This window comes from Poecilia reticulata, linkage group LG4 (assembly GCF_000633615.1).
Source record: "Poecilia reticulata strain Guanapo linkage group LG4, Guppy_female_1.0+MT, whole genome shotgun sequence".
NCBI lineage: Eukaryota > Metazoa > Chordata > Actinopteri > Cyprinodontiformes > Poeciliidae > Poecilia > Poecilia reticulata.
In genome coordinates this window covers 2,595,267-2,618,860 of record NC_024334.1, presented here as the reverse complement: position 1 = coordinate 2,618,860, position 23,594 = coordinate 2,595,267, and the positions used below count along the sequence as shown (strand labels likewise).

At 37.9% G+C, this 23,594-nt stretch overlaps 2 protein-coding genes across 2 annotated transcripts in view; one reads left to right on the top strand and one right to left on the bottom strand.

Annotated features, from left to right (window-relative positions):
* LOC103463230 (phosphatidylinositol 4,5-bisphosphate 3-kinase catalytic subunit alpha isoform) overlaps positions 1–3,679 on the bottom strand; it is a 33,057-nt gene extending 29,378 nt beyond the window's left edge. The window contains exons 1-2 of the mRNA XM_008406469.2: positions 2,995–3,679; positions 2,523–2,607 (exon numbers count right to left, since the gene is read on the bottom strand). The gene's annotated coding sequence lies outside the window, so the exon portion shown is untranslated. The remainder of the gene's footprint in view (positions 1–2,522; positions 2,608–2,994) is intronic.
* Positions 3,680–5,027: 1,348 nt separating this feature from the next.
* On the top strand, positions 5,028–17,579 carry zmat3 (zinc finger, matrin-type 3). Its single transcript, XM_008406282.2, has 6 exons — positions 5,028–5,660; positions 11,798–12,513; positions 12,933–13,070; positions 14,087–14,253; positions 14,324–14,427; positions 17,039–17,579. The coding sequence occupies exons 1-6, from the start codon at positions 5,537–5,539 to the stop codon at positions 17,245–17,247; spliced, it is 1,458 nt and encodes a 485-aa protein (XP_008404504.1). The 5' UTR covers positions 5,028–5,536; the 3' UTR covers positions 17,248–17,579.
* Positions 17,580–23,594: the final 6,015 nt, after the last annotated feature.

The window sequence follows — 23,594 nt, the reverse complement described above, 5'->3', positions numbered from 1 at the left end:
CCACTGTGCAGCCTAACAAATCAGAATATCAGCGAGATTTATGGGGTTTAACTTTTTGTTTCCTGGATGAGTTCAGGGTCCATAAATGAATAACATTTAATCTRGTTTCCTCAAGAAGGTACAAGGAAAAAAATKAAATATTTATTTTAGTGCATTGAGCAAAAACAGCACGTCTATACGTATATCCCYAAGGTTAAAAATATAATTCTGACTCCATGATTTCCAGCKTGGAGTCGGCACATTTAAGCTCGTTTACACTCGTAAATTCTGCTGGTRTGAAAAACCCAAAAGATTAAAGAACAAGCTACAGACGTCGAAGTCACTTCCTTCTTTTACAAAAGGTTTTAACAACTTAACCATATCGATACAAAAACAAGGCAATGACAGAAGCTGCACATTATGAGGAAATGTAATTTGTCACAAACAGCAMATTKCTGGCAATCTGCTGAGCTCACCAACATTTTTTAGTTAAAACAATAACATTTTTTAAATTACTTTCCAAAAAGTTACCAGTGTTTTCCGAGAAGACACTGCAAAAATACACAATCTTACAAAGTTTCTAGTGCAAATATCTTGAAATAAGACAAAACTTACATTTTAGCAAAACGTAGGAGCTTATTTTACATCAACGTAAATCATATTGATTTACAAAAAGTATCAATTTATTTCTCTTATAAATGATTTCCCATAAGTGAAATWATCTGGCAGTAGAAGAAATACTTTTTCATAAATATTTTGGAATTATTAACTTATAATACTCRTATTTCTTGCTCAAAAGTAACTTGTAAGTGAAATAAGACAAAAATATTTGCAATAGAAACTGGATAAAAAATACTTGGTAATTTTTTTGTGTGTGTTTTTGCAGTGTAAAGAAAAAAAAGACATTCTGCATTCAGTACATACTGTTTGGTTTCTCCATCTTTGTTTCAAAACAAACCAGGACGATAAAAGCGTCTGCTTCACTGTCAAACGATAAGCCACACGTTAAAAGTTAGTCAGACTTATCTAACGTGAGGCGCAGATAAAAAGTGGTCTGGGCGCTTCGTAGAGCTTTTCTACGAAAAACTGCGGCACAAGCAACACGTGAGATTAGCATCTGCAGATATGACAGAAACAGTGTGGAGATTTTATTATTTTTTTACTTTTACGCTGATAAATGTTAGATGTGCGAGTCGGCGACATTCCCTCGAAAAATGGAAACTTTCAGAGACGAGATGAGCAAATTAACTTCATCCAATTAAAATTACAAACTAAACTCACATAATACAGTTAACAATTAATGCAACATTTTTAATAAAAAGCTCTAAATTGCACTCATGATCGACATGATTAATTTAATCTYATTACATTCTGAATTTTCAGCCTATTTATTAGTAAATATGCTTTCAGTTTAAAAATAAATATTTTGTTTAATGCTTAATTAATTGTAAAAGAAAAAAATTATGATGAATTGATACATTTTTAAAAAGTGGCAAATTATTTGGAAGGAAAAAAACCTATTAGGAAGTGCTAATTGTACCGTTTTGTGTCTTTTATTTACACTAAACCAATAAATGCCTTACATGTTAAAGCTGTAATTTTTTGCTTATAAAAAAAGGAACAAATATATGTAATTCCTACATTTAACAACCAGTTAATCCACATATTTTGTTGGCATTCTGGATAAATGCAACCAAAACAAACACGAGAGTCTAGCACTAGYGGGAAAAATGGCTCAAGAAAAGAGAAATCCTACGACCGCTAAAACATGACACTAATCCATTTTTGTAAATAAGCTGCGTTCAATGTCTTCTTCTGAGTTTTTTGTGTCATTTCATTCAGTAGTTCTTGGTCCAGCGCCCCCAAGGGGAGGAGGGGAAAAGGTTTTACAAAAAGTTTGGTTCATTTGACAGTGTGAAAGCAAACGGCAGCAGCTGAAAATTTAACAAATGTTGTAATTCTGGTCCCCAATCACGACTTTCTACCCATGTTAAAGACAAAAGACATACACATAAACTGAAAGAAACACTTATTGGAATTAATCTATGGCAACTTTCCRGTAATAATAATTATATTTTAAAATTCTCCACTCCTAAAGGAAAGGTACACAAAAACAACCCAGAAAAACCTTCATAAACTAAAAAAAGAACACTACTATTGAGTAGTTCTGTGACCTCTGACCCTGGCCAGGATGTAGCAAAGTACTTTAGGACTAAAGAGGAAGCTTCCTTAAAACACAGGATGTGGGTAGTGGGGAAATATTGACCTAGACACGTTTTTCTTTCTGCAATGCCATATAGCTACACAACAGATCTGCAGTCAGGCAGCAGAGATCAAACATCTGTTGAGGCTCTGCAGGACACAACTCGATATATTTGTGGGCAACAGAGGGTTTAGCCATTTGCACCACTCTGCATGACGAACTGGGCTCAATGGAAACACTTGTGACCCAGTGATCGGGTTACACTTCGTTCATAAAATTAGCTCTGGAGTTGAAGTTAATTGAAAAATGACAACAGAAGTGATGTGAAAGAGAAACATACCTTTGAGAGAGAGTGAGAGGCCCTCCTATTTGGATGATTAGACAGTCCCGCTCTTCATTTTTTTAAATCCATTTCCACGCCGTCGCTGAAATATTTGTAGAGAGGAGAAATTAAAATCCCAAAACAACCTGAGGCTGAGTCTGAATAAGAGATGGTGATTCATGTAGGCTAGAGGAAGCAAGTTAGCCAACGATGACTGCTCACAAATAACAACCACAAACAAAATTAAATGCAATTAATTTAAGTGATGACACTAATAAGTCAGAAACCCTGTAATTACACTTTTTCGATTTTATAAACACACATTGAACTAATGTTATCCAAAGGTTTTCCCATAGAAGCTAAATGCTAATGCTATGCCTATCCTCCCTTTGTGGGAATTAAAATTCCACAAATAACAATAAAAACCCACTAACAATATTAAGAGAATTTAAAAACACACATATATTTCAATTATTAATGAAAGACCTACCCGCTGCTTTCTAGTGAAACCTCAACTGAACGGATATCCTCGGTTTATATGCCTGTTAGCTTCCCAGCTAACAGCCGTTGCGGTTGGTTCCCTGCGGCCAATCCAGGGTTGGTGGCTGCCCGGCGCCGGGGAAGACGCAGCGAGGTGTCGGTCTTTCCCCAATCCCCGAGCCTTTCGYTTCCGCGCCAGGGTTCAGTGAAAAAGCAAGCCGAGCTCACTCACACCCTCCCGGTGTCACGGAGAGCACAGACTGACCGGCGGCATGTCGACTCGGTCGGTCGGTCGGACGGACTCGACCGCAGGAGGATGTGTTGTAGAAAAGCAGCTGCTCGACTGGAGAAGTTGTGTTACTGCGACAAAGCTTCTTCCACTTCCACGCTGTCTCCTCCTCCCTTCCTTCCTTTAAAATACACACAAACACAGCCAGAGTGAGAGCCAATGACGTGTCGATTCAGTTTTATCTCCAGACTACCGCAATCACTGGAAACAGAGGCGCAAAAACATGGGCACGCGACGCACAGGGGCGCTGCGCTAGAGGGGGCGCCAAAACAAAGGCGTAAAATTAATTTCTAGTCAGTATTATGTGCATTTAACAGCTGTTTGTGCATGTGATCTATAACTGAGGCATGCCTGTAATGTGTTCGTTAAGTACAACAGCATATTAGGACCGTTGAGGATAGAAAGAAGAAAAAGGAGGGGCACATTTCTGCAAAAAAAAAAAAAAAAACATTTTATAGAAAAGAACAAAGAAAAATTTTGTGTTTGAAAAGTTGAACATTTGTTAAACAAAAAAATCTGAAATTTTCTTGAAAGAAATTTCTGAGATTGAAAAAGATTAAACGAATTGCTACAAAAAACTCAGATTTTGAGTTTAGCTGCAGAAACTTTCTAAAAAAAAACATGGAAATTTCTAAGTTGCAAATTTCCGAAAAGTTTTAAATTGAAAGAAATTGATATTGTTAATTTGTAACAATAGTTATTTATATGAATTATTTAGGTTTTGGTCTTACACACAATTTTATAATGATGAACTATTTAACATTTAAATATTAATTGATTGATGTTTTGATCAGATACTCAGTACTTGACTTGCCTTTTTACTTTGAGTAAGTAAAAGAATTACAAAGAATACTTGGTAAAAAAAAAAAAAACTATTTAAGAACAAAGTAACATATCAAAACATCAATCATTTAATATTTAAAAATTACATCATGAAACAGGCCAAAATATGAAGTTATGTTGAAATTTTGGTAATGTTAAAGACCAAAAGGAAAATAATTTATATAATTTCAAAATAACAAAACCAGGAAAAATAAACATTTTTCCAAATCCATTTATTTCAAATGAAACAAAAACTGCAGGTTTTGAATGTGTCTCAGGAATTATTTGTTAAAAAATGTTTGTTTTTCACTGAGTGGGTAGAAAATCCAAAATCCAAACTAAGAGTAGAAATACTTAATAATAAAATTACTCAAGTAAAAGTAAAAAGTACAGCAAAAGTACTCCTAAAAGTACATTTTTTCAAAACTGTTACTCAAGTAAACGTAACAGAGTAAACATAAGTGGTTACTACCAACCACCATCATAAATTACATGATGGTGGAGAATGTTGGCCCAGGGCACCAAACAGGCTGGAAACGCCCATGACGATAAATTGTCCCAGAAGTTATTGCGATAAATGATAATATTGTTGTTTTCAGACCATCTACAATCCATCCTCAAAGATCAATAAACCTTAAATTCTAAAGAATATTTAACACTGAGACTGGAAGACATTTTAAATATCAAAAAAACAAAAGAAACAACAAATTAAATTATTTATGAAGTCTCTGTAAAAAAAGTAAAATAAAAAATAAAAAAAACTTGAAGACTTATCATCGAGTTTTTCGTAGAAAGAGAAAAACAATTAAACACCCAAATGGAAATGATTGAGCTCGTTTTAATCCATCATGTGATTAATTTATTGCCTATTGCGACAGATCTAAACAAATATAAGCTGTAAGTATGATGATCATCACACTTTTACTCTTTACAGCCCGGACTTCAGCAGTCAGAAGTTATTTTATTGGTTTATTTCATTGTTATTATTMATTTATTATGTTATGCTATTTGTTTACACGCATATCTGAGAACGGTTTAGTCAYAATTCGCCAGCTCGGTGGCTGGAGTTGACCACAGAGGTGTAGCATATTTATACAATGTGTCATTATTGCCACCCATGCAAAGAAGCAGCAGTGGCATCGGAAATGGGCCGAACCAAGACGGAGAGGGATGCWGGGAGAACCTCCGGGTGCATTTAAGCAAWCCAAAAGCGCCTTCACAAATTACACGACGTTTTCCGATTATCTGTGGCAACAGCTAAACCAAAAACRCGCGCAGTGGATGAGGAGCGGCGTGAATTTGTGCTTTGGGTTGGGGATCKTCTGCGCGCTGTTCCCCTTCCGGTGAAAGCGGCGGTGCGCGCGTCCTGGTCGGGGACTGTCATCCTGTCTGACCGCCCGGTTTTTCAGAGAGGAGAAGTTGGCAGAGGGATGTTCCGGCGATGATGGCGCTGCAGCTGAGGAGCGGGGATGCTGCATACTACCAGCGCGCAGAGTACTGCAGAAACTACACTTCGCCGCCTGTCGGCTACACTGACAGCAGCCATTATTTTGCACGATTGCCAGGTAAGTTGAGGCTGACGTGGAAAAACTCTCCTGCGTTATTCTGCACAAAAAAAAAAAAAAAAAGAGAGAGAGAGAAGAAAAAACTGGTGAAAGCCGGTGTGAGGTGATTGCATATCGCCTCGCGGTCCGTGGGTGTAGAAACGGGGGGTTTGCCCCTGCCGCTGTCATATTTCATGATGTTGCTGCTGGGGTGCACCAGCCTCCATTCTGTTCAGCAAGATGCTGCGGTGCACAAATCTGTGGATAGCTCTAGGAAATACGTGCACTGGAGAGTCTTCACATCTGAAGGCTGAGAGGAACAGGCAGAGCTTTAGCTCGATCTGAACTGCTGACATGTGGCAGCCATAAAGAAACCTGCGTAGCCGCCTTCCTGTGAGAAATAAGGGACATCGGGCCAAAATCTGCCAAGCTGCAGCGCTGACCATGTTCACAGCGAGAGACTGATCAATCCACTTCATTATTCATGTTAATAAACCTCCAATTATTCATTGGGAACCCATAGATGACCTTTTGGATTTAATTATTAGGATTTACAGTGTATGTGTTTGCCGCTTTGGTGCATTTCTCTCTCTGTAAAACTGTAATACACAATGGTTTACCTGCAAAAGCAAGTTTCTTTCCAAAAATCCTTTGGTCATATCTCAAAATTTAATATCTGAAGCAATATGAAGTAAGTCCTTGCTTCATTGTCAAATTGATTAGTCATGTTTTCAGTACATCAGGATTTTCTTGAGTAAAGTTTTGATGACAAATAATGAGAATTGGAATTAGACAAGAAACTGGACAACATTCACGTTTTTGCTTTTGTTGTAATTTGTTGACAGGTAATGAATGTTATTGTGATTCTGAATGAAAAAGTAGAAATGGGAACATGAGGCAGTCTTTGGTGCATTTCTTGAATCTTTTTCAACCTTTTCAAAACAGTGAGTGCATTCCTCAAAACAATTCATGCAAAAAGCAAAACATAATGAACTACCTGTAATTTATTTGACAAATATCCTGAGAAAACCTTCTGTTTATTCTGCAACTGACAAAATAACGTTCAAATGTGTTTTTTTTTCTTTTTTAAACTAAGCATTTCATGAAAAGTTTGTCTTTTATGTTATGAAAAAACAGTGAAACCTCTTAATACAAGAGAAATCTTTAGATTTTAAGAAAATGTGAGCTTATCATAATCTTTAGATGAACTAATTAATCGATAACTTTCATCCCTACAAGACCTCTTGCTCTGCCAAAATCAATGTTAAATGCAACACAATCACTTAAAGAGTTAATGTTGAGGCTAGTTAAATTCCTGAAAAATTCCCCAGAAGTGAAAATAAAATGAAGAGTTTACAGTAACTGACGGTTACAGTGAAATGTCCAGATGGATTCAGCGCAGAGGGCATGTGCTTCCTTTCGCTCCATAATTGATGTGACACAACGCGGCACCTACAAAAGAAACTCAAGAGAAAATGAACACTTGGCCTATTTAAAGACTCTCAGAGGAGCGAGTGAAATTAAAAAAAGGCTTGAAGACCGTGTTTGCTTTTTGTTTCTGGGCGCTCAACCAGCGAGCTGCAAACTCCTGAGTCAAGCTCAAAGAAATCTGACAAGTGATGGAGCGTCTGAAATAACATCAAGGTTTTTATCTCTGGCAGCTCCTTTGGAGGTTGTGAGAACAAAAAAAAACAGCTGAGGAGAAGTGTGACGGGTGGATAATGAAGCATTGGAAATTGGGCTTTATGTAATCCTGATTGTTGACCTGCAGCTGATTGCTGCGGTCAAAATGGTGAGTATTTATATGAATCTGCAGCCAGGAATAGCCATGTTTCTGTGTTTCTGCTTACAAACTGCAAAGTCAGAAGTGAATAAAATGCTAACCTTGACCTATCTAGCCAACATAAAGTCTACGGGAGCTCAAAGGGGCCAAAATTATAGTACAGACAACAGAGGATTTTACTCAAGTAAACAAACAAACTGCAACGGAAACACTTTTTACCATCACAAGTACCATTACTTGTGATGGTAGTACCATCACCAAGTAAGTACCATTACTTACTATAATTTTGGCCCCTTTGAGCTCCCGTAGACTTTATGTTGGCTAGATAGGTCAAGGTTAGCAACAACTGGATGTTGTTGTAAAAACAACAACATCCAGTTGTTGTGATGAACAACTGGATGTTACTACTACCAGAAACGACAAAGAAGACGAAGACAGGAAGTGGTAGGAGGATGACAGCGCAGCATGTTTTTAATGAGTTATCTCAGGAACAAATTTATTTGCATGTGATTTTAATGCATTTCTTACTTAGTGGAAACACAGAAATTGTGTTTTGTTTTACATTAGTGGAATATCGACAAAGTTCTGCGCACATCTGTAATGGAAACACAGTTACTTTCAGCATTAATGCATTGGGAAACATAACCTTGCCAACTATTTTTGTCTAGTTTATAGTGCAAATATGTTGGTACACTTGAAATAAGACAAAACTAACGTACAAGTAACTTTTCAGCAAGAGACAGCAGTTTGTTTTTCATCAACATTGATGATCCAATCAAGAATTTGTGGTGAGACTTAGAAATCGCTGTTAACAGATTCCCAACTGAGCTTAAACTAGTTTACACAGAGGAATTAAAAGGGATTTTAGTCTCTTTAAACTGTAAGAGATCTGAAGTTGTAATTTGCTTAAATGCAAATTCAAACACACTTTTCAGAAAAATGGTTTTGACTGAAAACCAATCATCCACTTCCCGATTTTGCACCACTTTGAGTTAATCTGACATTTAAAATCTAAATAAAACACATTGGATTATGTGGTTGCAACCTGCTATAATTAGGAGAAGTCAGTATTTCTGCTCATAGTATCTCTCCTGCAGTTTTCCTTAATGTCATCTCTAAGCAACGAGAGCAGGACTTCCTCTAACGAGGCACATGTTCCCAAAAATACAATTAAAAAGCATCAAAACACAGTAACATTTCTCCCCAGTTTCTCAAATCAGCCATTAGAATCCAGCTGTTAAGAGAAATAAAAATGAGGCTGGTAGACTATAGTGCATCAAGAGACTACATCTATTGATTTCCAGCTTGAGTCAAGAGTACAATAATAGGCTGCGAAGTATCTATTGTCTGTGTTGTTCTCCTATAGATGCAGTGTTTTCAGCCAACTAAGGGTTAATAACATTGGAGAAAAGCAAACGAGAACAATGTGGTATAGAAGAAGAAAACCTGCCTGAGGTCCTTGTATTGTTCATTCAAACAGACTCGGGCTGCAGTTCGTAATTATGCTGCATGATTTTAACAGTAGAGTCTGGGATGTAAGAGGATTCATGTTACATGTAGAGGAACAGAGACAGTCCAACACAAAGCCTGGATCTTCCTGGTTATGTTGAGACATGCGGAGAATTGCTGTGTGTACGTTTGGCGCTCAGCTAAAGATGACAGAAACAGCGGGAATAAACCTCGATTTGTTGTTCGAATTCAGATTTTGCATGTTTTTGTACTTCCATTTGGGTTTCTACAGCTTCTGAAAACAGCAAAACACTAAAAAATAAAACACTCAGTCATTTTTTGGGGGCAATTAGTTAATGATCCATTTAAAAAACCTTAAAAATGTAACATAACAAATCAGCAGGCACTACCCGTTTCCTAGCAACCCCAGCGGAACTCCACCCGTCGCCTAGCAACTGAAGCAGAGCTCCAGCACATTTGATCAGCTGGTTTTACTCCAGGAAGAGACAAGGGTTTTGTTGTTGACTTACCATCCAGAAACCGCTTTCTGCTCTCTTGTTGGTTGCGCAGGAGGCTCCGCTTCTGCTTTTCAAAGATGTACGGTTGCAGCCATTTTCACACGCCAAATGTGGAGTTGAAGGCGTGGCCTCAAAATCTCATCATTTAAGAATCCACCCATCCATTTTCTTGCCCCCCAGTGGGGTCAGGGGGGCTGCTGGTGCCCATCTCCAGCAAACATTTCGAGCGAGAGGCGGGGTCACACTGGACAGGTCGCCAGTTCATCGCAGGTTATTTAAGAATAAAAACTTCAAAGTAAAAAATGCTTTATTGATTCCAAAGGGAAAATAAATGTAACTGATATTAATTCAGATTCTTTGATTTAGCAGCATTTGGCAGCGGTCTGTACAGTGAAAACATGTAATCAACATGCTTTGAATAGGCCACGGACCTACCTTAACCCGATCAAGAAGCATAATGTGTCACCTTTAAGCAATTGGGCTTCTTTTCAGAAGCAGCTGAGACCCAAATGGAAGCTCAGAAATGTGTCAAATGTGAATTTTGCACAATAGGTCCCCTTTAAGCTTCTTTTTTTGAGTTTACTTAAAAGAAATCAGTGTTTGAAGATTTCAAAAACATTTCTAAATAAGCAGCTCCAAAAAACAAAGGCCACAAGTGCAGGATTCAAAACATCAATAAAGAATGAAATGGACTGAGACGGTTCTCCTCGCTGGTCGTGTGACTCCTCCTGCAGCTGATATGACTAATAGTAAGGTCAGGCTTGTCTGGCATACCTTTCTCCTGAGGTCAGCAGGACCGGGTGACAGACAGCCGGACGGGGCGGACAGAGGGACGGACAGGCAGCGGCGCTCGGAAACACAAACACCCCAGGCTGTTATTTTGGGTCTGGGTCTCACTGCCAACGGCGTTCAATCGGATTTTCAGATGAAAGCGTTCAGCAAAGTGGGTTTTGACACAGCTGTTTGCCGAGTACTGACCTGACAGTTTAGAGTTATACATACAACCCCCACCTCAAACACACACACACACACACACACACACACACACACACACACACACACACACACACACACACACACACACACACATTCAGTGACAAAGCAATCCTGAAAACAGGAGTGAGAATGCCCAGTTAAGCCAGAAGATGTGTGTGTGTTTGTGGCCTATAGGATGAAAAAGGGGGGAAAAAACATGGAGTTAGAGTCGGTACTGCATATGTGTATGTGTGTGTGTGTGTGTGTGTGTGCGTGCGTGTGCGCGCGCGTGTGTGTGTGTGTGTGTGTGTGTGTGTATCTGATGTCCTGTATGCTTGACTGCAGGCGCTGCATGCTCAGCCTGATCTTGCTGAAGCCCACTGAAGTGTGAAGCTCCAAGCTCTGTCCAAGAATGTGTTTCTGTTCACTCTTCATCCGTTCTGCCGCTGGGCTTTAAATCTGCACCATCGTCAAAATCAATCAAATATACATTTATCATCATTTTAATCAAATGGAAGTTATTTTTATTGTCAAAAAAATTTTTAAGTTTAAAAGAGTTTTTGCATTTATGTTTGCAAAAACATTGAAGCTTTTAGTTAAAACCAGAATTTGGTTTGGTTTTTTATGCTGGGTCTTTGTTGCTGAATGGTCCTTCAGGATTCATTTCACTGTGATTAACAGCATTCTCTAAAACCTACGGTGACGAATTAGGGCCAGAAAAGAAGGAGGAGTCAATTTCCACCCAAAAATATCTGAAATTTTCTGGAAAAAAAACATTTCAGAGTTTGAAGTCTTAAATTTGCTAATTTCAGAGCATGAAAAGAAAAAAAATTGCTAGAAAAAACTGAAATTTTGAGATTAGTCACAGAAAGTTTCTAACAACAAACAAACTTTTCTGAGTTTGAAAAGTCACAAATTTTCAAAACAACTCAGAAATTTTAGGAGTCTCAGAAATCTTCTAGAAAAACTTGGGAAAAGTTTCAAAAGTTGAAAATTTTTAAAAGTTTGAAAATTCAAAAAATGTACTTAAAAATGATATTTTGAGATTAAGCTCTGAAATTTTCTAGAGAAACTTGGAAATTTTATGAGTTTCAAAAGTTGAAAAATTTCTGGGAACCCCTCCTCCCCCTCGGAAATTTTGAGATTAATATGACATTTTCTAGAAAAAATGCAGAAATTTCTGAGTTTCAAAAATCAAATATTTTTCATTTTTGGAAATTTTCTGAGTTTCAGAAGTTGAACATTTCCAGCCAGTTCCAGCCGAAGGTTGCCCAGACATTTCACAGTTAACAGAAACGGGTACCAGGCCTGACAATAAGCAAGACTTAAACACCTTCAGCGTCTTCTGGCCTCTGAATGTGGTGAAACATTTTAACTCTTCACAGACTTCACACATCAACCAGCTGACAAAGATTTGCTTTTGGGTTTCTCAGGTCCGGACGCCATGTTGAAGCCTCCTCTCAGTCTCTTCAGTCATCCCCAACAGCCCTTCCATTACATGGACTCTCTGCACCATTTAGGACCTCCACCCATGGCGCCCACCCAGCCCCTCGGCCCACCACCCATTGCTGCTACCCAACCAATCGGACCCCCAGCTCTTCCTCCCACTCAGAGTCTGGGGCCTTCTGCCCACACGTTGAGGCCTCCATCCATTACTCCACCGCATACCTTAGTCCCGCCTCCAATGCCCCCAACCCGACCAATGGGCCCTCCTCCAATGGCGCACACTCTAGTTCCTCCACCTGTAGATCCAACACAAGCAATAGCACCTCCAACCATTGACCTCACCCAGCCTTTAGGGCCTCCTCACCTCCCCCCAGCTCAAGCACTGGTCCCTCCACCTGTGGCGCCCGCACCCACCCGCTTCCCGCTGCCCCCCAGCCCTTTATCCTCACCCCCCGCTCCAGACCCAGACCCATCACAGATTACCCCACGGCCCCCAGGACCAACACCGGTATCCAGCTACCCGTGTGGGCCTCTGCCGGGCCAAGCAGCTCCTGCCAGCGAGCAGCCCCAGGATGAGGGCTCCTCGCTGGGGCTGGAGGAGCAGGACGACCCTCTGGGTCTGGAAGAACTGTGCAAACCACTTTACTGTAAGCTCTGCAATGTTACACTGAACTCCGCTCAGCAGGCACAAGCTCACTACCAGGTGAGTGGAAACACACTCCCAATTTAAAGCTGCAGTTACGTTTTGTAAAAGTGGCTTGATGTTGTGACCAGGCCTGTCACCATAACCAGTTTTAACGGGACGATAAATTGTCCCAGAAGTCATTGCGATAAACAATACAATAAACAATAATGTTGTTTTCAGAGTGTTTTCAATAGTGGTAATGGCATAATAATCTGAAAGATCAATAAATGTTAAATTCTAATGAACAATGTCTTATATTATACTGTCACGACATATTAATAATTTTAACAAATATGTAACCAACATAAACGTTCAGCAGCCATTTTACTTTGTACTTTATGTCAATGCCTGAATTGGGTAGTCAGTAAAGTAGTAACTAGTTACATTTACTTGTAACCGGCCACAAAAAATACTAACTTCTGCATCTTTTCATCCAGGGAAAGAACCACAGCAAAAAGTTGAGAAATTTCTATGCTGGCAGCCAGCAGCCGCCTGCCATCAGGATACCAGAAGCCCTGGAGGGCGCCGGTCCGAACGCCGGCTCAGGAGCCGCTGATGCTGATGGGGGCAGACAGGTTAGACCAAGCTACATCATTTCTGCACCAACTTACCTGTTTAATCTGAGGAGGTGGGTGTACTGCTGACTGTTTTCCTCTGAGGAGGTGGAAGGCAGCTGCAGTCGGTGACCTGCTATGCTTCCTTGAACAGGTTTTCATAAAAACTTTTTTTGCACAAAATCCTTTTCAGGTAATGAGATTTTGAGCTCCTTTCAGAATGAGCTGTTCTAGGGCGTCTTGTCACTTTAAATGCAAATAAGCTGCTGCTGGCCACGCCCTCCCAGCGCAACATTTATATTTGCACTTGGAAGGTAGCCTGGGTTGCTAGGTGATGAGCGGAGCTCCACTGGGATTGCTAGGTGACGGGCGGAGCTCCACTGGRGTTGCTAGGTGACGAGCAGAGCTCGGCTGGGGTTGCTAGGTGACGRGCGGAGCTCCAMTGGGGTTGCTAGGTGACGGGCGGAGCTCCGATGGGGTTGCTAGGTGACGGGCGGAGCTCCGCTGGGGTTGCTAGGTGACGAGCGGAGCTCCACTGGGGTTGCTAGGTGACGAACGGGTTGCTAGGTGACGAGTAGTGCCTGCTGATTTATGATGTTACATTCTGAATGTTCATTTTCCAGACCCCAAGAAAACGACTGGGTGGTTGTTTTAAGTGCTTGAGTTGTTTTTAGAAGCAGCAGAAACCCAAACAGAAGTACAAAAACATGCAAAATGTGAATTTTGCATAATAGGTCTCCTTTAATTGTGGATACACATTCTTCTCTCAGCACTGAATAGTTTAGATTTTCATCATCAGGCCTGATTTTTATATTGAAAACTCTTATTTAAACCATTAGTTTACATCAGACATCTGTTTCCTTATCTCTAAATAGAGGTTGGTCTGTATTTTGCAGCAAAAGAAAACAGAGAATGACTCAGAGATCTGTTTTTCTGCCTCTCGGTGGTTCTGAACGTTTCTTTTTCGTCTTTGCTTCGTGTTTGCTCCCTCACTCCTCTCACCACAAACAGTGAAATGCTTTGTCTGGTGTTTGCAGGCTCTGTATAAAGGGGCGCCCCGGGTCATCCTGGCCACTGAGAACGACTATTGTAAACTGTGTGACGCCTCCTTCAGCTCGCTGGCGGTTGCGCAGGCCCACTACCAGGGCAAAAACCACGCCAAGAAGCTTCGCCTGGCGGAGGCCCAGCAGAACTCCAGCAACATGTGGGTCTGGGCTCAGAAACGTTTTCTGTGTCAGAAACTGTTTGTCTGAAAGGGATTTTTGTCTTCACAGGGAAGGCAGCAGTGAAGGAGCGCCGAGAAAAAATCGGAAAGATGGCAACGAGTACAGGCTGGTGAAAAACCGCCGCAGCCCACAGCTGCCCGCCGCCATGCCAGGTGAAAAGTCAGGAAGAAACTAAAAACTGTTTTACCTCTGAATGAAGGTATTTCAGATCAGAGCTTGTTTGGTCAAGGCAAAAGTTTCAGCTTTGAATCTGAAACCAACCTTGGGTTGCTAGGCAATGGGCGGAACTCCACTGGGGTTGCTAGGTAACGGGGCTGAGCTTCGCTGCGGTTACGAGATGGGGGGCAGTTTCTGCTGATTTGCTACGTTTCATTCAAATGGTTTTAGAAACAACTCATTTTCCACAAACCAAACAACATTAACTTACTGCTGTTAATCAGCTGGGTGGGATTTTTTAAGAGCCTGGATGTTTTCAGACGCAGCAGAGACCCAAACAGAAGGATAAAAATGTGCAAAAAGTGAATTTTTCTCAATAGGTTTCCTTTAAAAAGCAGACAACTGATCACAATGTGTCGGTGGAACCTTTCAACACATTTAATCATTTATGAATAAGTTGAATTTATGCTCCGGAGCAACATTTAGTCCAGAACATACGGTATTTAGTCCTGTCATGAAAAGACATTTTTCTGGATGATGAATTCTCCTCGAAATTATTGCCATAAATGTTAATATTGTGGTTTCAAATAATATCAAAAACACTTTTATTTCTAAAGAATATTTAGGAAAACGTTTAAAAAATCCAAAATAAAAAACAAAGCAGCAATAATTAAAGAGGAATATCCTAATTACTAATTACGTCATACAGCATTTTTCAATAAGTTTCACTGAGAGCATCTCTTTAATAGCTGCTGCTCTAGTGGAAATTACTGAGCTCATTTTAATTTATCATGTGATTAATTGATGTATTGCAGATTGTGACAGACCTAACGGCACGCGCAGGCTTCCCTTCTGGACTTTAACAGCTTAGACGCCGTTTTCCCTGCCATTAATGTGGATGCATACATAATATATAACATCTTCTCTTCAGCATTGTAAGCTTTCCCAGCTGGCTTGGCGCTTGCAAACGTCCTTGATGCATGGAGAGAGAGAGAAAGACTTTAAATCTGCTGATTTCAGTCAACAGAAACTGCCTCATAATGAAAAACAGGAATCGCTTGGCAACTCTGTTGCCCCTGTGGGGGAGCGTTCGCTCTTTTTCAACAGTTTTTAAAGAAAAATGTTGGTCCAGTGACTGGCGGCGTCTTCAGGCGTGTTTGATTTCCGTAAAGTGACGTCGGCTAAACTATAGGGTAACAGCTTGGTGAGAAAAACCCGCACAGTGTCTGTTTTCACCTTTTTGAACTTGTGTGTGTGTGTGTGTGTGTGTGTGTGTGTGTGTGTGTGTGTGTGTGTGTGTGTGTGTGTAAGCAGATACAGCATAAGAACGTCAGACCTTGTGCTGACGTCAACATGCCCTTCTTGCTGTGTTTGATTCCGGCTCTGCTTTTTTACAAACTCATTAGCAAATCGGTGAAGAGTCAAAGAGAATAAATGAGAGTAAAAACAATTTGTTTATTCTCTTTCCACAACTATCTGCTCATGTTAGCAGATTTTATGATGGGAATATCCTAAAACAGCTGACCTTGTGCAGTTTGGTTGCTTTGTTGCCGTCATTTTTGTCTCTTTTTGACACTTTTCTGCACTTTTTACTCAAACATTGAACAACATTGTCCTGAATTGTTATTTCTGCGCACTGAAGACGGTTATTTTATCAGAATAACTGAATCATTCTGTCTTTTTTCTTATCCTACTATTAAACTTGTTTCTGTTTGCACTGAACTTTAAGAAAAGCAGAATTAGTCGAGTTTAGAGGTTGTATTCAACCAGAATGCTCTGCTCTGAAATCCACTTCCTGCTTTTGGAGCGGTTTCCGGTCTGCTTGGCGTTCACATGAGCATTGGAACAGCACCAGAGKTCACTTCAACCGAACCAAGAGCCAGGTTTGCAGGTGGACCAGAGTTTGCTTATTCTTAGTTTGACTGGACTATTTCTTTTCAGAACGAGCTGTTGATGGGTGTCTTGTCACTTTAAATACACATAATCTGCTGCATTACTTTTGCACGTGAAAATGGCTGCAAACAGATGCACAATTATAAAGTGCTTTTGAAAAGCAGAAGTGGAGCCTCCTGCACAACCAACAAGAGTGCAATAAACGATATCTGGACGGTAAGTCTAAAGAATATTTAACACTGGAACAGGAAAACATTTTAAAAGTTAAAAACAAAACAATGATTAAAGTGTATTATGGAGTTTCTGTAACCAAAATTGCAATTCAAAAAATTTTAATAATTCAGCTTAGTCCATTTTAACTACTATAACAGTGCAACAGTTATATTTTATAACTGTTTTAACATGTAACATTATAATGTTATAACACAATAATTACAGTGTAAAGCTGACCAAACGTTCTGGAATTCTTCTTGGGTTGCTAGGTGACGGGCTGGAGTTCTGCTGGGATTGCTAGGTAACGGTCTGCGCTTTGATTTGTGGCGTTACATTCCGGAGGTTTTGTGAACGGCTCATTTTCCAAACACCAGAAAACAATACAATATTGCCAAAAAAAATGGCTGGGTGTATTTTTAAGCATTAGAAAACCAAATGAAAGTACAAAAACGTGCAAAATGTGAAATTAACGCTGCCCGTTTGTCGTTCCGCCCCGTCCAGGGCCGTATTACAACCCGAGGCCGAGGCAGCGCATCCCCAGGGACCTGGCCATGTGCGTGACTCCCAGCGGACAGTTCTACTGCTCCATGTGCAACTGCGGCGCCGAGCAGGAGACGGACTTCCGGCAGCATCTGGAGAGCAAGCAGCACAAAGCCAAAGTGTCGGAGCTGAGATACCGCCATGAGATGGAGAACCTCGGCTACAGCTAAGAGGGCCGCGGGAAGAGGCGACCCGAACAGATCCAAACATCCAAAATGGAGGCCAGATCTCACCGCAGATCATCTAAGATTTAATTTAAACGTCAAATCTAGACAGGAGCATTTCAAAAAGTATTACAGCAGCTCAAACAGTAGATCAAGTAGTGAATAGTTACATCTGTGTTTTCCTCATTTAAGATGTTTTGGATCCTTACACTGCAAAAACACAAAATATACCCAGTAATTTTGACCAGTTTCTAGTGTAAATATCTTAGAAACCTTTAAATAAGAGAAGATTAACTTACAAGTAGCTTTTCAGCAAGATATGCGAGTTTGTTTTATATTAATAATTCTTTAATTTTGATGAAAAAGTTCTAGTTCCACTGGCAAATAAATTCACTTATAAAGACATTTTTCCCATGTTATAAGAGAAATAATCTGCCAGTTAAACTAGTACTTTTTCCATCAACTTTAAGAAAATTATTTATATAAAACAAGCTCCTATTTCTTGCTGAAAAGTTACCTGTAAGTTAGTTTTGTCTTATTTTAATTGTACTAAGATGTTTACACTAGAAACCAGGCTTGGTAAAATTTACTTTTTTGTCAGTGCCTATATATTATTTTTGTTTTAAACTGGTGATTAGTGCTCATCCAGAGTAAAACATACTGAGAAAAATATCTATATTTTTTGCCAAACAGTTTGGAGAAAATGAAAAAAACAACAACACTTTAGTCAACATATGGATAGGAAACAAATGACTCCCTTTTTTTTGGTACTTTTTCCTGACCTGCTTTCCTTCTCAGAGCTGAGCAGGATTCATTCAGACTCAGGTTACTAGAGAGAATGCAAATGAAATGCAAATAAAAACTGGGCTTGTTCAGTAGACTAATCACAAACCGGAAGTCTGCCGGAACATTTAGTAACGAGACACGGAGCTAAAAGCATCCGAGGGGAATGAAAACCGAAGTCAGCGGGAGGCGAAGTAAAAACGGCTCTCCAGGTATTTTTTATCGGCTCTGCAGAGCCACAAGTTCAGCTTCTCTACAACCCGACAGACGAGTTAAACCCAAAGCACGACTTGCTGATTTCACCTTTCAGAACCAACAAAAGCACAATTAACTTTGCGGGAGTGTTAAATGAAACTGGGAGCTTTGGTTGACCTCTGACCTCTGTCGTTTGGAGGGAACCGGGCCAAAGCTCTGGCAATACAATAGAAACCAATCTGTGCTGTGGAAGAGCTTTTCTATGAGTCACAATAAACCATCCAGATGTTATGTAAATATAGAAACATTATAGGTGTAAATATAGCATAAAATATGAATCTTATCGATTCTGTAGTTCTTCTCAGCATCTTAAGCTACAATTAATTCCTTTAATCATCCCTGTTCACACTGACTCACTATCAGACTGTAATGTTTATTTATTTTTAGTTCATTTGGATTTTACTAAAGAAACTTTGGTTCCTTCAGTGTTTAACTAAAAGCTGCTAATAGTCTCAGTTTGAGTCTCAGAAATATGATGGAAAGCTAGAGACACGCTAATAAAACTACAAGAATAAAGTGGAAATAAAAGTTGCAGTATTACATGAACAAAGCCATGTTATTCCAACTTCATTCTTGCATTATTATGTGTTTATATCACAAATTTATTTTCATAATATTGACTTTATTCTCGTGTTATTTCAGCTTTGTCCTTGTACAACTTTATTCTAATAATATTGCAACTTTATTCTTGTAATATTACATTATTTTGTAATATTATGACTTTATTCGCAAAATATTCAGTTTATTGTAATATTACGCCTTTATTCTCATTACTTCAGCTTTATTCTTGTAAAATTGACTTTATTCTAATAATATTACAGCTTTATACTTGTATTATTTCGACTTTACTCTTGTAATTTTATTTATTTTTTTCTTAGTATGGCCCTAAAACTCCGTTGTGGAGAAAAACAGCAACAGTTCCTCACAGTGGAAACCGTTTAACGCCAAACTTTGAATTAGTTTGTAAATTGCAGAGCTGCTGCAGGTTGTTTTGGTTTATTCAAGCAGAAAAAATCGGCGGTTTTATTGCAGCTTAAAGTGGCAGTGAGCAGAAATGCAGCCTGTTGTGTTTTCCTCTCACTCCCATGACCCACTTCCTGTCCAGTTTCTGGTTTTCCCCAGAAAGCTCCGTCCTGTAACTGGACATAAAATGTGATTTTCCTGTTTCTGTTCATCTAATTTAATGTTCTAGTTCAGCTGAGCTGAAGAAACGCATTCACCAGGCATTTTCAGTTCACAGACTGAAAACAGGGACTGTACCTTTAAATTTGGCTAATATGAATATAAACAATGAAAAAATGCTGATTATTTGATGCAAAAGGTTAAACCCTTACTGACGGCGTGACCTACTGAAAAGGATTTCATTAGCCAAAACCCCCCCCAAAAAATAAAGATTTTCAAAAAAAGATTTTTTTTCTGCACACTAATTGACAAAAAAGTAAAAATACAAGGATTATTAGTTTGAAAACACACAAAAATAAATTTGCTTTTCATCTATGTAATCTGTAAGATTAAGAAACAGGAATAAAGTCAAAATAATATAAGATTAAGTTTAAATAATATGAAAATAAATTTATAATATTACAAGAACAAAGTCAGATGAGAATAAAGTTGTAGCAATATGAGAAAAGTCATAAAATTATTAGAATAAACATTATATTCTTGTCATTTTTGTTAATTTTTTTTGGTGATAGCCATAACATTCAAAATTTTAATTTTTAAAAGGAAATTTAAAAATCATAAATCATTACCTTGGAGTTGATCCCTAAAATAATTTCCTATTAAAATATTTTAAAGTTTGTGGCTGCAGTTTAACCAAACAGCCAAAAGCACAAAGGGTGTGAATCACTTAATTACCAACACACACCTGCCCACAATCACACACTGATCATAAAAAACAGCCATGTGAGTGTTTACACTSATTATTCAAATGCAAAAAAATCTGATCAGAAATTAGCAATGAGGATTTGATGAGAGTAACCAGACACGGCTTGTCAGGAATGGCTTTCCTTTTATTTAAACCCTGTAAGGTTTGCCTTACTCCTCCTTTTTCCTAAAAATAACAGGTTTTTGTGCTTCATAAAGCAAGAACTGCTAAGATTAGATCATTTATTGCGTTGACAGAAACCAGAATGGAAAATGAGATTCTCTCTCAGGGAAGCAGAAAATGCAGGATGACCAGAAACACTAAAACTATATTTAACTCAATTTGATTTTTTTGTTATTTACTTTGAAACCAATTTTACTTTTTAGTAGTTTAACCAAAGATTGAAGTTTCTTTGCCAGATTTATCTGAGCAAAGTTGGACCTTAAAAACAAACTGTGCGTTAATTATTTAAGATTTACTTTAGTTGGATACTATATTATTCATTATTTTGCTTTATATGAGCATTTAGAAAGAAAATTGTCTATTTTGTGGTGTTAGAAGTCCTAAAAAAAATGATAAAGAGTAAATAATACGCTTGTTTATGAGAAGACTTGGACATTTGGTAAATCGTCCAGTTATTCTGTTTACATTTATATCTATTTTAACTTAAAGATCACCTTCTATGCTCCTTGAACAAATTAAGATATGTTTATGGACTAAACAAAACATCCTTATTGCATTTTATTACAAAAAATCATTCTTGGAATATAAGATTTCAGTCTGGTTCGTTCTGCATATTTTGAGTTCCTTCTAGAATGAGCTCTGCCTGGGTTGCTAGGTAACGGCAGAGCTCTGCCTGGGGTTGCTAGGAAATGGCATAGAGCTCTCCTGGGGTTGCTAGGTAACGGCAGAGTTCTGCCTGGGGTTGCTAGGTAACGGCAGAGTTCTAGTCGAATGTGACTCAACCTTCAGAAGATTTTTGAGACGGCTCATTTTCCAAACACTGTAAAACATTAAATTATTGCCAAAAACAGCTGTTTTTTTAAAAGTGCGTTAGCTGTTTTTAGAAAGAATAGAAACATAAATGGGAGAACGAAAATGCGAAAAATATGAATTTTTCATAATAGGTCCCCATGAAAAGTTTTCCATTGTTCTCATTGTCAGATTAACACATAAAGTCTAATGTGAAAATAAAACATTTCCAGTTTTATTTAAAATCATCTTTTTTTCAGGSTATTTGCTGAAAACCAAATTTCTCCAGATTCGATTGCATCGCTAACAGTTTTCATGTCAACAGTCATTTATTATACTTTGGAAGGTCAATAGATGACTGCAATTATTCGTTAATATTTAATCACTAATTAATAACCAAAACAACATTATATCCAACATTTCATTTAGCCAAAATCTTCTGTCTTCACTTAAAACAACAGAAGATTCTAAATTATTTTGAACTATTAATTTATTATTAGTCTATCCCATTCATTAAATCTCTAAACTTTCATTGCCTCATTGAGACTGAAACTATTTGTAAGTAATGGACTTAAACTGGACTTTAAAGTGTAACTAAAATAATACAATTTGTGTACTTGTATTTAAGAATTCGTTGTTTTGTTTTTGTGAAAGACGACAAAAATCTACAATTACAAAATTCCTGTAAGATTTCAATCTCTGCCTTCAACTTCACAGTTACAAAGCACAGATACTTTTGTACCACATATACTTCCGTATAAAACGGCCACATCAGTGAATGCTGCTTTGTAGTGCTGAAGAGTGCGTCTGGTCTCAACAATGGGATGCACAAATATTTTAGAAAGCCTGATGTACCTTTTTTTCTTGCCTTCTTATTATTCCTAGATAGATCATAGAATGGGTAATCACAATATGAATTTATGAAGCTGTTTCACTGTTACTGAGATGCTGACATGTTTCAAAAATAATGAGTTTAATGTTAAACTTCAACGTTTTGTTGTACATGACAGAAATGCCTGTTTTAGTTTTTTGTGCATGAGGGAAGTTGCAGCCATCGACTGCTGAAGGGTTTTGGAGAGATTTGTATTTATTTCTGGATAAAGAGGAAAGTTAACAAAACAATTTTTACACTGGATGTTAAAAAAAACGGGCATTGGTGTTTATACGGAAAGACATTTTACCATTTATTGTTACTTTCAAGTGAAGACTATTTCTGTCGATATATACCTCTTAGCGATTCTAAATGTAATGTTTACGATGGTGAGCGGTTTTGTGCGTTTGTCCGTGCGCTGGGACTTTGGACTAAACCAGGCATGGCAGACGGGCAAAAAGGGGAAGTTTAGCTTAAAAAAAAAAATCATAAACTGTGAAACATTTAAAATGTTAAAATTGTTTGCCATATTGGAAGGGAAACTGAATCTATTTTTGTCTTCTGTTTGGCAGAATCTACACATGAAAGTTGGTTATTTTCAACTTGTCTTAGTTTGAAAGTTGCAGATGAAATGTTTTCCACTCTGCTTGTCATGAGGCACTTTAGTGTTTGATCATCTAAACTTCAAATGAAGAATAATAACATTGAATTTTTTTAAGTTTAAGCGCTTTAAAAAACCATTGTCTTGTTTATCAGGACAATAAGCATCAACTTAACCGCCTATTTAGAGTTTTCTAAAGTGGGGTTATGTTGAGCATCGTCAACAGTCAATATCTTACCAGAAGAAGAATCAAAAATCAGAATGAAAACTTTTATTTTTATTCACCACTGTAGCTTAAAATTAGATGCATATTTACATAAAAATCTATAAGCACCTTAAGTATTTATTGACACCCCAAAATTATATTATATATATATATATATTTAAAAAAAAACTTTAAACAAACCCATATTATTTGTATTCATTATCTGTACATTATTTGTACTCCGTATTTATTAACCCATGTGATAATTTTTATATTAATTTAAGATACAAAGTTGAGTTTGTGACTTAAAAGCTCAATTATGAGATTTGATTTAAAACGATAAATCATTTCAAAGTAATAAAGGAGTAAAATAGAGTTATAATTACAAAATTTTGAACTATTTATTTGATTTTCTGTCATAAGATACAAAATAATAGTTGTGCAAAATATGGCTATAATTTTTAGATTCTACTTGAATAATTCTGACTTTCAAACTGGATTTAAAATTTTTTTTTTAGAATTTTGATGTAATCAATTTGATTTCAAACGGCATAACTATGACTTTTAAAAACATTATTATGAGAAATAAGCAAACATTATGTGATATAAAAACAGAATTATGAGATCTGACTTTCAAAATTTCAAAAACATAATTTAGAATTTTGAGGGAACTTTTTAAAAAATATAAAAGTCTTTAGTGGAATTAAAAGTAAGTAAATGACATCATTAAGAGAAATAAATAAAAATTATGTAAAATAAAATCAGAATTATGAGATCTGACTTGCAAAACTGAATTTCA

Excerpts from the sequence above, each read along its gene's own strand:
- zmat3 (XM_008406282.2), top strand. The coding sequence starts at position 5,537 with ATGATGGCGCTGCAGCTGAGGAGCGGGGATGCTGCATACTACCAGCGC. Across the intron at positions 12,514-12,932 it reads AGGCACAAGCTCACTACCAG|GGAAAGAACCACAGCAAAAA; the intron begins GTGAGTGGAAAC and ends CTTTTCATCCAG. Across the intron at positions 14,428-17,038 it reads GCTGCCCGCCGCCATGCCAG|GGCCGTATTACAACCCGAGG; the intron begins GTGAAAAGTCAG and ends CGCCCCGTCCAG.